At 46.4% G+C, this 15,258-nt stretch overlaps 1 protein-coding gene across 2 annotated transcripts in view; it reads left to right on the forward strand.

Annotated features, from left to right (window-relative positions):
* The window catches only part of TET1 (tet methylcytosine dioxygenase 1), a 152,509-nt gene that overhangs the window by 54,791 nt on the left and 82,460 nt on the right, over positions 1 to 15,258 (forward strand). For both annotated transcript variants that reach the window (XM_034777768.1, XM_034777769.1), the window contains 2 exons: positions 4,362 to 4,452; positions 7,014 to 7,107. In XM_034777768.1, coding sequence (XP_034633659.1) covers positions 4,362 to 4,452; positions 7,014 to 7,107 — 185 coding nt within the window. The remainder of the gene's footprint in view (positions 1 to 4,361; positions 4,453 to 7,013; positions 7,108 to 15,258) is intronic.

Genomic DNA, 15,258 nt, shown 5'->3' on the forward strand with positions numbered 1-15,258 from the left:
CAGATTGGCCAAGCCACGGGGAATTTTTTGTCTTCTTCAAAATACTGCACGGGGCTGACAAGGCAGGGGAGAACATTCATGCCTAGAATTTGAGATAGGGCTCAGATATGGGTGGTCATGATGCCTTAATTGGTGGTCCTTATGACTGGTTTGTCACAATTGTGATGGGAGTCCTTGCAGAAGGATTATGGATGTCTGTTATCCCAGAGTCTGAGGCCTTGGCTACACTTACCCGGTAGTTCGACGGCTGGAAATCGAACTTCTGGGTTCGACTTATCGCGTCTAGTCTGGACGTGATAAGTCGAACCCGGAAGTGCTCGCCGTCGACTGCGGTACTCCAGCTCGCCGAGAGGAGTACCGCGGAGTCGACGGGGGAGCCTGCCTGCCGCGTGTGGACCAAGGTAAGTTTGAACTAATTCGAACTAAGGTACTTCGAACTTCAGCTACGTTATTCACGTAGCTGAAGTTGCGTACCTTAGTTCGAATTAGGGGGGTAGTGTAGACCAAGCCTGAGGGCTGGTCTACAGTACAGGGGGGATCAATGTAAGTTACACAACTTCAGCTATTTGAATAATGTAGCTGAAGTCGACGTACCTAGATCAACTTACCACGGTGTCTTCACTGCGTGTGTCAACGGGAGACACTCACCCGTCAATTCCCCTTGCGCTTCTCATTGAGAACTCGTACCAGAGTTGACGCTAGAGTGATCGGCAGTCGATTTATCGTGTCTATACTGGACACGATAAATCAGTGCCTGCTGGATTGATCGCTGCCTGTCGATCCGTCCAGTAGTGTAGACAAGCCTTTAGCTAGGGTGTGGGAGATGAAGCTAATGGCATAACAGTTTGTACCCATGGTGTGGGACCTTGATGCCTTACATAGACACAGGGCATCCTCACAGGGTGAAGCTGACTGTTTAAGGGTATGTCTACACAGCAATGTTGACACTCTAGCTCTAGGAACGTGGTGCAATGTAAGGAAACTCTACTGCCCACCCTGTTGCTTAACTGTGGTGGTGCTGTTGATGGGACTCAGGTGTCCCTAAAGAGCCCACAAGTACATAAACTGCATAATTAACTCATTTGGTGGCAGTCTCAGTAGAACCAATGACTGCAGTTTGAGAAGGCTTTATATTGAATTACCATCTAATATGAGAATTGGACTCTCCACCCTGTAGGCTGTCACATTAGCAGAAAAATGTTCTGAGGATAATTAGGACATCAATCTCTAGGGTTGTCAAACTATTAAAATGAAACTTTGTAATTCTTAATTTTTAAAATGGAATGTTCAATGAAAGTGTTTTGGTTTGGTTTGTGTTTTATTTATTTTTGTCTGTTTGTTTTGAAATTTCACATAAAATGTAGGTTTCAGAGGAAAAACACACACAAACCCCAGCCTGTCTGCTGCCAGCTGCAAAACAGTGAAGAACATCTCCAGGGCTTGGGGTGCAGTGTGCTCCAGCACCCCTCCCCTGGGGGATAACTTATCCTTGCCCCCCCCCCACATACATACCCCATGATGCAGGGATAAGAGATCCCCAGGAGACTGGGGGGAAGTTTTGGGGCTGGCTCCCACTCACTACCCTCACAGTGCATGCTACCCAGGCACCTCTGCACACGCAACCCTAGGGAGGGCGGGGGCTTCCTGGAAGCAAGGAACAGAAAGCAGAGCAGGACCAAATAACGGCCCTGCAGGGAGAGGGAGCAGGAGAGATCCCGGTACAGCACGGCTGGGGCAGGGATGACCCCCAAAATCCTGGCAGCTGGGAGCTGCCTACCATCTGTCAGCTTTACTCCCTGCTTTGGGCAAGCTCTGTGCAGCAGAGAGGAGGAGCCAGAGCAGGAAGAGGAAGCACACTTGGCTAGGCAGTAATGGCGCTTCCAGCCGCAACCCTGGCTGCCTGCAGCATTGCTCCTCTGCCACTGGGAACTCTGGGATACATCCGGAGGACTTCCAGGACCCAAGTTAAACCAGAGGCATGTGCACACAGGAAAGCAATAGGGCTTGGACTGTAGGTCCCAGCTTAGCACAGGCTCAGACCCTCCAGCCCTGCAAGCTCCTGGGACACTGGGTCTGAGCCCGAGGTTAGCACAGGTGATGTGTGGATGCAAGAGTGTTGCTCACACTGCTATGTAGACATACCCTACATGGGGGAATGCTGTGGGTAGGGATTGTGGTGGGAAGGGACTGCAGTCCACAGGTCAGTAGGGGACTCCATAGGCCTTCAAAGCCTACAATGAAAGAACACCTTCAGGACTCAGGGTGGCCAAGGAATAAAGCTGGGGGGAGAAAGGTAACTCCGCTTCATGGAAGATTTCAGTATTTTGAAAATGGGTTTAGTATTAATTCAGAACACTCCCATCCCCACCCCAACATTTTGAAATTCACTACAAAAGGGATTGAGTCTGTGGCTCTGGGCATCTCCTTGGCAGGGCTGCCCTGGAGCCAGGAGTTCCCTGCTCTCTGGGACTTTGTGTACACTAGCACTTTTGTCAGTCAGGGCTATGAAAAAACCACACCCCTGACTGATATAAGTTTCAGTGACAAAAGCGCCGGTGTGGACAGTGCTGTGTCGGCAGGAGATGTTCTCCTGCCAACATAGCTAGCGCTGCTCGTTGGGGGTGGTTTAATTATGCTGGCAGGAGAACTCTCTCCCGTCCACATAGAGTGGCTACATGGGAGACCTTACCGTGGTACAGCTGCAGCAGTACAGCTGTGCTGCTGTAAGGTCTGTTGTGTAGATATAGCCTGTGGTAGTCCACCTGGCAGGCTGACAAGGAGCCAAGTAGGTGAACTGGGAGAAAATCAGGCAGATTTCCATTGGAACATTGTCAAAATCAACTGTCTCCGCCGAACATTTCAATTTTGACAAATTGACAAATTTTGATGGAAAGATGTTTCGTTGGAGTGTTTTTGACAGCTGTACAAGGTAACTGTTTTGGTTGATTTGTTCTAAGGTGTGGCATTAAAAAAGTTTAATAAAGTTCTGTCTAGTAGCCTTCAGAACAAATATGGTGTTGAGAATTTTACTGACACTGCTTAACTGGTGGCACCAACGATATGTAGTTCTCTCATGTTTTCTGACTTTCAAAGCACTCAGGTGACAAAGATTAAGGGCATGTCTACAAGAACAGTTAGGCTTTGTCTACACTGGCAAGTGAAAGACAAAACTTCTGTCATTCAGAGGTGTTAAAAAAACACCACCCTGAAAGACAAAACTTCTGTTGACGACAAGCGCTGGTGTGAACAGCGCTTTGTTGGCAGGAGCGCTCTCCTAAAAGCTGCCTAGTGTAGACATAGCCGAAGGCCTTGGCTACACTGGCGCTTTACAGCGCTGCAACTTTCTCGCCCAGGGGTGTGAAAAAACACCCCCCTGAGCACAGCAAGTTACAGCGCTGTAATGCGCCAGTATAAATAGTGCCCCGGCGCTGGGAGCCATGCTCCCAGTGCTGTAAGCTAATCCTCTCGGGGAGGTGGAGTACCTGCAGCGCTGGCGCCGCGACCACACTCGCACTTCAAAGCGCTGCCACGGGAGCGCTCCCGCGGCAGCGCTTTGGAGTTTCGAGTGTAGCCAAGCCCGAAGTTTGTCGGAAGCTGGGGTGTGAATCTATCCTGCAGTAGTCTGCTGCAGACTAACCATACTTGTGGACTCTGCTGATGCACATTAAAGCTTGAGTGATTAGTCCTCTTTGAAAATGAACTAGATCAAAGTGCATTAACAAACTGTTAATGTGCATCAGCAGGGTCTATGCAGTTAGTCTGTGGCAGGTTAGTGCAGGGTAGATTCAGTCCCCAGCTTGTGTGAATTAAATCAGATCAAACAACAAAACATGCTCATTGGGGCTGATTTCTTATTCTGGTCCTAAAATTCTGATCTTGTGCATAAGCCACCAAATAGAGAGTGAGGAGATCTGTGTTGTGTTCCCAGTTCTGCAGGTTCCTGTGTGACACTGGGTTTAACTTCTCTATGCTTCAATTCCCCTATGTCTAAACTGAAGTAAGAAAATTTCCCTACTTCACAGGGGTATTGTGAGGCTTAATTCATAAATATTTTAAATCTCTCATAGAAAGTGCTCTAGAAGTGCAAAATATTATTGTTGTTATTAGTTGATTTATTTAGAATGTCAAGGAAAAAGTCCATTATCAGGTTATGGAAGACAGCAAATTTCACAAAGGTTGCATTTTATTGCTTCTTTAAGAAGAGGCCTATTAATATACTATGTATTAATCATGATTAAAGACTTTAAGATTTTATGCATTTAATTCCAGGGATAATTCTGTAACAAACTTGTGTGGTTATTATTTAATGTTGTAAATAAATTTTGTAAATGCCAAATTTATTTTTCTGATCCTTCCTGCAGAGCAAATTATAGAGAAAGATGAAGGTCCATATTATACACACCTTGGGACAGGACCAAGTGTTGCTGCTGTCAGGGAAATAATGGAAAACAGGTGAGAAAAATCAGTTCACTACATAGTGATAAAAATCTATTATTATTGTATAAACATAAAAGAAGAAAATAATTTGGTACAGCTGACATTATGTTTGGCCTTTGTCTGCCTTCGCCTCTTTTCCCTCCCAGTAATTATTTGTACCACATCTTCTCTTTCTGATGTATGTGGACTGAACTATTGCATCAACACTAAATGTTGTCATCTTTTTAGAGCAAAAGCAATTTCCAATCTTGCCAAGTGCTGGGTTCTTTCAAACCTCCCAAGGAAGTCAAGATTTGGTTCTCAAGAGCCCTGTAGGCAGACAGGCAAATATATATATATATATATATATATATATATATATATATATGCAGAAATAGAATCATAGAATATCAGGGTCGGAAGGGACCTCAGGAGGTCACTAGTCCAATCCCCTGCTCAAAGCAGGACCAATTCCCAATTAAATCATCCCAGCCAGGGCTTTGTCAAGCCTGACCTTAAAAACCTCTAAGGAAATAGATTCTACCACCTCCCGAGGTAACCCATTCCAATGCTTCACCACCCTCCTAGTGAAAAAGTTTTTCCTAATATCCAACCTAAACCTCCCCCACTGCAACTTGAGATCATTACTCCTTGTTCTGTCATCAGGTACCACTGAGAACAGTCTAGATCCATCCTCTTTGGAACCCCCTTTCAGGTAGTTGAAAGCAGCTATCAAATCCCCCCTCATTCTTCTCTTCTGCAGACTAAACAATCCCAGTTCCCTCAGTCTCTCCTCATAAGTCATGTGCTCCCAACATTTTTGTTGCCCTCCGCTGGGCTCTTTCCAATTTTTCCACATCCTTCTTGTAGTGTGGGGCCCAAAACTGGACACAGTACTCGAGATGAGGCCTCACCAATGTTGAATAGAGGGGGATGATCACGTCCCTCGATCTGCTGGCAATGCCCCTACTTATACAGCCCAAAATGCCGTTAGCCCTCTTGGCAACAAGGGCACACTGTTGACTCATATCCAGCTTCTCGTCCACTGTAACCCCTAGGTCCTTTTCTGCAGAACTACTTCATAGCCATTTGGTCCCTAATCTGTAACAGTGAATGGGATTCTTCCATCCTAAGTGCAGGACTCTGCACTTGTCCTTGTTGAACCTAATCAGGTTTCTTTTGGCCCAATCCTCTAATTTGTCTAGGTCCCTCTGTATCCTATCCCTACCCTCCAGCGTATCTACCACTCCTCCCAGTTTAGTGTCATCTGCAAACTTGCTGAGAGTGCAGTCCACGCCATCCTCCAGATCATTAATGAAGATATTGAACAAAACTGGCCCCAGGACCGACTGCTTGAAACCGGCTGCCAACTAGACATGGAGCCGTTGATCACTATCCGTTGAGCCCGACGATCTAGCCAGCTTTCTATCCACCTTATAGGCCATTCATGCAGCCCATACTTCTTTAACTTGCTGGGAAGAATACTGTGGAAGACCGTATCAAAAGCTTTGCTAAAGTCAAGGAATAACACATCCACTGCTTTTCCCTCATCCACAGACCCAGTTATCTCCTCATAGAAGGCAATTAGGTTAGTCAGGCATGACTTGCCCTTGGTGAATCCATGCTGACTGTTCCTGATCACTTTCCTCTCCTCTAAGTGCTTCAGAATTGATTCCATGAGGACCTGCTTCATGATTTTTCCAGGGACTGAGGTGAGGCTGACTGGCCTATAGTTCCCCGGATCCTCCTTCTTCCCTTTTTTAAAGATGGGCACTACATTAGCCTTTTTCCAGTCATCCGGGACCTCCCCCGATTGCCATGAGTTTTCAAAGATAATGGCCAATGGCTCTGCGGTCACATCCGCAAACTCCTTTAGCACCCTTGGATGCAGCGCATCCGGCCCCATGGACTTGTGCTCATCCAGCTTTTCTAAATAGTCCTGAACCACTTCTTTCTCCACAGAGGGCTGGTCACCTCCTCCCCATGCTGTTCTGCCCAGTGCAGTAGACTGGGAGCTGACCTTGTTTGTGAAGACAGAGGCAAAAATAGTATTGAGTACATTAGCTTTTTCCACATCCTCTGTCACTAGGTTGCCTCCCTCATTCAGTAAGGGGCCCACTCTTTCCTTGACTTTCTTCTTGTTGCTAACATACCTGAAGAAACCCTTCTTGTTACTCTTAACATCTCTTGCTAGCTGCAACTCCAAGTGTGATTTGGCCCTCATGATTTCACTCCTGCATGCCTGAGCAATATTTTTATACTCCTCCCTGGTCATTTGTCCAATCTTCCACTTCTTTAAGATAGAGAGAGGGGTCAAAATAATGAAAGAATAGATGAAGTTATAGAACACGTTCTCTGCATACAGAAATCAGAGACAATTTCTATTTCCAAAATGACACAACACTAGCAGCAGTAGTTTGTTGGAGGAAGAAAGGAGGATTTTAAAATGGTATTTGCAGATTTATTTTTAATGTAAAAAGTGCTTTTTCACATCTTAAAATAGATAAATATTTTGTTTCTTTTCAGTTCCCAGTTTAAACTACTAACAGGTGATAAAAAGGAGTCTAGTTTATATTCATAAACTTTATTTTATGCAGGTATGGAGCAAAAGGAAGTGCTGTAAGAATAGAGGTAGTGGTTTATACAGGCAAGGAAGGAAAAAGCTCTCAGGGGTGTCCGATTGCCAAATGGGTAAGTTTTTCTATTACATTAGTGGAATTCTGTTTTATGTGTTTACATTTTGACATTATAGTTTTGCAGCATAAATAGCACCTGATTCTTGGTTGAATATGTAATTCTTCATAGATATCTCCTGCCTGTTACAGCTGAGGAAAACGTACACTCATGGTATCGTTTTATATTTTTAAGCTCCGGTTCATTGTGTGGTAATGTAGTTTACACTACAGAAAGACAGAAAGGTGCTCAAAGGAGAAGTGACCAAATCAAGAAAAGGAGGATCATGACAGTTTTTGGAAGGTAGAGTCCCTAGTGAAGAAAGATACTGTGAGTAAAAGAGATAAAGGAAGGCATGGTTGCTCAGGAGAGATGGAAAGCTATGCAGTGACATTTTAAAACCACCTTTCAGGTCTGTGAGTGCCTGAAGATAACAAACAAAGTGTGGTGGAAGTGGATAAAGAAGTGCAGCGTTGAGATACCGTAGCACTCACTACTATCTTTGAGGAAGTGAACTCGGATCTCGGAAATGTAGATGCTATAGCATTTAGTTTTTACCCTATGACTTGTATCACATATTGTTTTATGGGAGCCAGGAAATGTGGTAACAGAGACAAGTTTCAGGAAAGAGCTAGTTGTCTTTATTTTTGCTGGAACGGTTGATGTAGGCAGAAGTCTTGCCACTAGATTTTGGAAATCTTAATGGAGGTGGTTTTAGAAATATTTTCATTGTGACATTCAGGTCTATGTAATCAGAGGTAGATTTAGAAAGTAATTTCATAGCTGAAATAGTGAAGATAAAGTATATATAATAATATATAACATGCATCCGACGAAGTGGGCATTCACCCACGAAAGCTTATGCCCCAATACATCTGTTAGTCTTAAAGGTGCCACAGGACCCTCTGTTGCTTTTTACAGATCCAGACTAACACTGCTACCCCTCTGATATATAATAATACTGTGACTGTGCAACAAAAATGTAGAGATTCATATACTGTGCATGAGCAGTATTGTATGTTAAGCGCATATTACTTATAATTTTGGAATTACCAAATCATTTTTTTAGACTTAGCACAGCAAGTGTTCCTCATTACATGTGCATGTGATGTTTTAAAATTAATCAATTTTAAGTGAATTGAGGACCCCAAAAAAGATTATAAAGTTCTTTTCATGGAGGAAAATAAATATTCTTCTTCAAATCGTGTCCCTGTGGGTACTTCACATCAGGAAATGCATTCATCAGCAGTGTCCATGGGTCTACCCCTGCACCCTAAACACCCTTGTGCTCCGATACGAGGGTATGTAGCGGGGCGGGCAAACTTTTTGGCCTGAGGGCCGTATCGGATTTCCAAAATTGTATGGAGGGCCGGTTAGAGGAGGCTGTCCCTCCCCAAAGAGCCAGGTGTGGCCCAGCACCACCCCCTATCTGACCCCTCCTGCTTCTTGCCCCCTGATGGTCTCCCCGGGACTCCTGCCCCATCCAAGCCCCTGTTCCCTGTCCCCTGACCGCCCCGGAACTCCCGCCCCTGACTGCCCCCCCCCCCCCCATCCAACCCCCCCCCCCCCCCCCTGCCCCCCCCCCCCCCCCCGGGACCCTGCCCCATCCAACCACCCCTTCTCCGTCCCCTGACCACCCCCAGAACCCCTGCCCTTGACTGCCCTCCCGCCACTTCAACCCCCCTTCCTGACTGCCCCCTGGGAACCCCTGCCCCCATTCACACCCCCACCCTCTGACCACCACCCCGAACTCCCCTGCCCTCTATCCAACCCCACCTGCCCCCTTACCGCGCAGCCTGGAGCACCGGTGGCTAGCGGCGTTACAGCTGCACTGCCCAGAGCCCCTGGAGCCAGCCATGCCACCGCGCAGCAGAGAGCACCGGGTCAGGCCCTGGATCTGCAGCTGTGCTGCCCCAGGAGCTCGCAGCCCCACTGTCCAGAGCATTGCACCAGCGGCAGAGCGAGCTGAGGCTCCGGGGGAGGGGGAACAGCAGGGGAGGGGCTGGGGGCTAGCCTACCGGACAGGAGGGTCCCGTGGGTTGAATGTGGCCTGCGGGCCGTAGTTTGCCCACCTCTGGTATATAGAGAGTGGGCAGACCCACCGTCCCTCCAGTTACTTCTCTACTACCTGTGGCTTGAGACAGAGTGTCGCGGTGTCTGTTACCTAGCTATGCAGCTTGCTATCTCTCTCACTTAATCTTCCTCTCTTTTCTTTGGTATTTTCTTTCTTTTTCTTTGTTTCTTTAGCACAGTTTATGCTTTGAGGAGGGGGGTGGGGCATTCCCTTCCCTTTTTCTTTTGCCCAATCTGGGCCTTGATCTGCAGCCTTGTATATGGGTTATACCCAACACCCTGGGCTTCAAACCCTGCCAGATCAGCCATAGGTCTTTCCCCTCCCATGGCAATGGACATTCAAGTTGCCTCTACTGCCTAGGTCAGTGGTTCTCAACCAGGGATATGCATACCTGGGGTACACGTAGGTCTTCCAGGGTACACTCAGATATTTGCCTAATTTTATAGCAGGTTACATAAAAAGTACTAGCAAACTCAGTACAAACTATACTTTCATACAGACAGTGACTTGTTTATACTGCTCTATATACTATGTACTGAAATGTAAGTACAATATTTATATGGTAAAAATGCGAAAGTAAGCAGTTTTTTAGTAATAGTGTGCTGTGACACATCTTTTTTATGTCTGATTTTGAAAACAAGTAGTTTTTAATTGAGGTGAAATTTGGGGGTACTGACAACAAATCAGACTCTTGAAAGGAGTACAGTAGTTTGGAAAGGTTGAGAGCCACTGGCCTAGGGTCAGACTCACATCCTTTCCAAATGTAAGATTTGCTCAGGTTTTAAAGCAGATCTAAGAAACCGAGGGAGGACAGACTAAAACTCCTGTTGGTAAAGCACTCTGTGAGACTCGGGGGGTCTGATTCACCCCTTGTACTTTGAATTCAGTTGCTCAGAAAGCCCTGGCAACCATCTCTGCTGGGAGGTTAACCAAAGACCCTGGGGGTCCTTCAACACCGTCTGAACCCTAAACAAGAAAAGACCCCTTTTTCCAGAATGGGATAAGAGAATGGGAAAGTCACCCTATTGACCTGGGTCTCAGGAGACCTAGTGTTCTCACATGGATACAGCTGAAGGTCCGTCCCCTCCAGTACCAAGGCCACAGCACCAGCTAAGAAGACTATGCTGCTTACCCAGAAGCAATCAGGGAAACAGCTTAGAGTGGTCCTGGCATCAGCACCAGACTCAGTGCCTTTGAAACACAAGGGCTCCAGAGCCAAGCCGAAATTGTCATCAGTATTGTCTTCTGTAGCCAGACATTGAAGGCATACTGATCACACTTCAGTACTGCCTCCAGAGCCGCCTGACATACTGACTCCTGAGGGTCTCTATCCAGAGTCCCCAGCACCATCCAGGCTCCTACTCCATTAGGTCCTTTGAATTATGGGAGAGCGTGAATCATCATTGCTGAGGGGTTCCAAGAGACACGCTCAACCAGGACCAGCTCACCTCTTGGAGCCTACTTACCCTCAAGGATCTTCCCTTTGAGGGGCCCTTAGTGATGCCACATGTCACTTCATTCTCTTAAAGATTCTCAGGTCACACTATGCTCTCTGGGCCACCTGCGGCAAAGGGAAAAATACAGTAGATTGCAGATGACTCAGTGGTCTTGCACATTCCACTACCAGCACATGAGAACAGCTGAACTCTCTAGGAAGAAGCCCAGGTTCACTAAGAAAGGACCAACCTCTGTAGGGGGTTCTCAAACTGGAGGTCGGGACCCCTCAGGGGGTCGTGAGGTTATTACATGGGGGGCTCCCGAGCTGTTAGCCTCCACCCCAAACCCCTCTTTGCCTCCAGCATTTATAATGGTGTTAAATATAGGGGGGTCACACTCAGAGGCTTGCACTGTGAAAGGGGTCACCATTACAAAAGTTTGAGAACCACTGCTCTACAGCGAACTCTCAGAAAGTGACATCCTCAAAACAACCCCTTTGACCCATTGGTTGTGGGTCATGAACACTCTCCTAGTTTGGATCCTATGCTGTACCTTTCCCCCCTCCACCTTTATGGGGATCATCTCTCATTTTCTATCTTCCTGGGGGCTCATCACCTCAGACAGGTGGATCTTGGAGGTGATTTCTACAGGTTATTCCATCCAGTTCTTGTCCTTACTTCATGCCCCTTGCTACCCCGTCCCTCTTCAGGTACCCTTCTTACAATCCCTCCTAACACTGTAAGCGAACGAATGTGTTCCCCCAGATTTAGTCAGAAAAGGGTTCTATTCCTGATACTTTCTCATCCCATAGAAAATCTGGGGAGAGGGGATGGATGGGAGACCAGTTCTGGATCTCAGGACCTTGAACACCTTTGTCTGCTCTCATTGCTTCAGGATGGATCCACAAAAGGGATGTGGGGGAGTTCCATTCTTGCAGCCTACTCCCATGAGGATCATTACTACAGATGTCTCTCTGATAGGCTGGGACGCACACTTCCAAATCTCACAGCTTAGGGGAAATGGACCCCACAGGAATTGATATTTCCCATCAACGAGGGCTATCAAATGATAAAAAAATAGTTATGATTAATTTAATTTAAATTTATTTACACTTTTAATAATAGAATACTATTTATTTAAATATTTTGGATGTTTTCTACATTTTCAAATATATTGATTTCAGTTACAACACAGAATACAAAGTGTACAGTGGAATGGTGGTCAAAGCATGAAGAGACATACGAATGTTTTGCACATCTGGCATGTAAATACCTTGCAACACCGGCTTCAACAGTGCCATGCGAACTCCTGTTCTCACTTTCAGATAACATTGTAAATAAGAGGGCAGTATTATCTCCCTTAAATGTAAACAAACTTGTTTATCTTAGCGATTGGCTGAACAAGAAGTAGAACTGAGTGGACTTGTAGGCTTTAAAGTTTTACATTGTTTTGTTTTTGAGTGCAGTTATGTAAAAAAAAATTTTACATTTATAAGTTGCATTCACGGTAAAGAGATTGCATTATAGTACTTGTATGAGGCGAATTGAAAAATACTATATCTTTTATTTGTTTTCTTTACAGTGCAAATATTTGTAATAAAAATAATAATATAAAGTGAGCACTGTACACCTGAGTTAACTTCGATTAATTGACAGCCCTATTTATTGTATAATGCAATATTTCCTAATCTGTAAAACCAGTGAGTTTTATGTGGTGCAATAGTGAATTCTTTAAGTGTGAGGTTCAGCTTTTGGCTCTAGTTAGTATGAGAGCGTTCTCATAGACTCAGAGACTCTAAGGTCAGAAGGGACCATTATGATCATCTAGTTTGACCTCCCGCATGATGCGGGCCACAAAAGCTGACCCACCCACTCCTGGAAGAATTCTCTCCCTTGACTCAGCTGTTGAAGTCCCCAAATCATGATTTAAAGACTTCAAATCGCTGAGAATCCTCCAGCAAGCGACCCCTGCCCCATGCTGCGGAGGAAGGCGAAAAACCTCCAGGGCCTCTGCCAATCTACCCTGGAGGAAAATTCCTTCCCGACCCCAAATATGGCGATCAGCTGAACCCTGAGCATGCGGGCAAGATTCTCTAGCCAGGCCCTCTGGAAAAGTTCTCTGTAGTAACTTTTAATATCCCATCATTGACCATTGTTACTAATTACCAGCGATGGCACATCATTGACCTATTGACTAAAATCACTTTATCCCATCAAACCATCCCCTCCATAAACTTATCAAGCTTAATCTTAAAGCCAGAGAGGTCTTTCGCCCCCATCATATCCCTTGGAAGGCTGTTCCAAAACTTCACCCCTCTGATGGTTAGAACCCTTCGTCTAATTTCAAGCCTAAACTTCCCGACGGCCAGTTTATATCCATTCGTTCTCGTGTCCACATTAGTACTGAGCTGAAATAATTCCTCTCCCTCCCTGGTATTTATCCCTCTGATATATTTAAAGAGAGCAATCATATCCCCCCTCAGCCTTCTTTTGGTTCAGGTAAACAAACCGAGCTCCTGGAGTCTCCTTTCATATGACAGATTTTCCATTCCTCGGATCATCCTAGTGGCCCTTCTCTGTACCCGTTCCAGTTTGATTTCATCCTTTTTAAACATGGGAGACCAGAACTGCACACAGTACTCCAAATGAGGTCTCACCAGTGCCTTGTATAACGGAACCAGCACCTCCTTATCCCTACTGGAAATACCTCGCCTAATGCATCCCAAGACCGCATTAGCTTTTTTCACGGCCACGTCACATTGCCGACTCATAGTCATCCTGCGATCAACCAACCAGGACTCCGAGGTCCTTCTCCTCCTCTGTTACTTCCAACTGATGCGTCCCCAGCTTATAACTAAAATTCTTGTTATTTATCCCTAAATGCATAACCTTACATGTCTCACTATTAAATTTCATCCTATTACTATTACTCCATTTTACAAGGTCATCCAAATCTCCCTGCAGGATATCCCGATCCTTCTCCGAATTGGCAATACCTCCCAACTTTGTGTCATCCGCAAACTTTATCAGCCCACTCCTACATTTGGTTCCGAGGTCAGTAATGAATAGATTAAATAAAATCGGACCCAAAACCGAACCTTGAGGAACTCCACTGGTAACTTCCCTCCAACTTGAGAGTTCACCTTTTAGCGAGAACCTAGCCGTGTCATTCGTTCCTACATGAAGGATGATCAAGGGGTTCTTACCTGCTCCTTTTAGGATCCTTTTCAGCTGCAGGTCCACATCTTGTATCTTAGCGCCCGGTAGACAGCACACCCTTCTGTTCTCTGGGTCCGCCCTGGTCACAGGCCTGTCTAACCTCCTCAGTAAGGAGTCCCCAATCACGTAAACCTGCCTTTGCGTTCTGATCCTTGTCTGGCTAGTTTAACTGCCACTGTGCAAAGGTTCTGGAGAGCAGTTTTAGGAACCTCTTCCCTCTGTTATTAAGTAGAGTTCCATCCCATATAAAATATACTATTTTCAGTTCAGATACTTAGGGTATGTCTACACTACGAAATTAGTTCGAATTTATAGAAGCCGGTTTTATTGAAATCGGTTGTATACAGCCGATTGTGTATGTCCACACAATAAAATGCTCTAGGTGCTCTAGTCGGCAGACCGCGTCCACAGTACGAGGCTAGCGTCGACTTCCGGAGCATTGCACTATGGGTAGCTATCCCACAGCTATCCCACAGTTCCCGCAGTCTCTGCCGCCCCTTGGAATTCTGGGTTGAGATCCCAATGCCCGGATGATGCAAAACAGTGTCGCGGGCGGTTCTGGGTACATGTCGTCAGGCCCCTCCCTCCCCCGTCACAGCAACGGCAGACAATAGATTCGCGCCTTTTTATCTGGGTTACCTGGGTTACCTGTGCAGACAACATGGAGCCCGCTCAGCACAGCTGAGCTCACCATCACCATATGTCCTCTGGGTGCCGGCAGACGTGGGACTGCATTGCTACACAGCAGCAGCTGCTAACTGCCTTTTGGCGGTAGACGGTGCAGTAGACTGGTAGCCTTCATCGGCGATCTGGGTGCTGGCAGCCGTGGGGCTTGCCTTTTGGCAGTAAATGGTGTATTATGACTGTTAGCCGGCCTATTACAAGTCGGGTCATCGCACGTTAGCAGAGTCTTCCCTGAGCAGCAGCTCGTACAATAGGCCTGAAGACCATCGTCATACACCGCCCAGTATTTGCTGCCAAGCACCCAGAAAGATGCCGAGGGCTATCAGTCACGCTGCACCGTCGTCTTAAGATGTAAAAAATAGATTTTCTCTGTATTCATTTGCTTCCCCCTCCCTCCGTCAACAGGGTTTTCAGTTTAATCTTTGGGGGGGACCAGTCTGTGACAGTTGTTTGTGTCTCTCCCTGATGCACAGCCACCGTTCTTTATTTTAATTCCCTGTGCCTGTACGCCATGTCGTCACTCGGCCCCCCTCCCTCCTTCCCCTAGGCCGTCAGATACTACGTTTGCGCCACAGCTCGAGCCGAGAAGCGGTTCGCGCCTTTTCTTTGAATTCTGGGTTGAGATCCCAATGCCCGGATGATGCAAAACAGTGTCGCGGGCGGTTCTGGGTACATGTCGTCAGGCCCCTCCCCCCTCGTCACAGCAACGGCAGACAATAGATTCGCGCCTTTTTACCTGGGTTACCTGTGCAGACA

Source organism: Trachemys scripta, chromosome 7 (assembly GCF_013100865.1).
Source record: "Trachemys scripta elegans isolate TJP31775 chromosome 7, CAS_Tse_1.0, whole genome shotgun sequence".
Classification (NCBI taxonomy): domain Eukaryota; kingdom Metazoa; phylum Chordata; order Testudines; family Emydidae; genus Trachemys; species Trachemys scripta.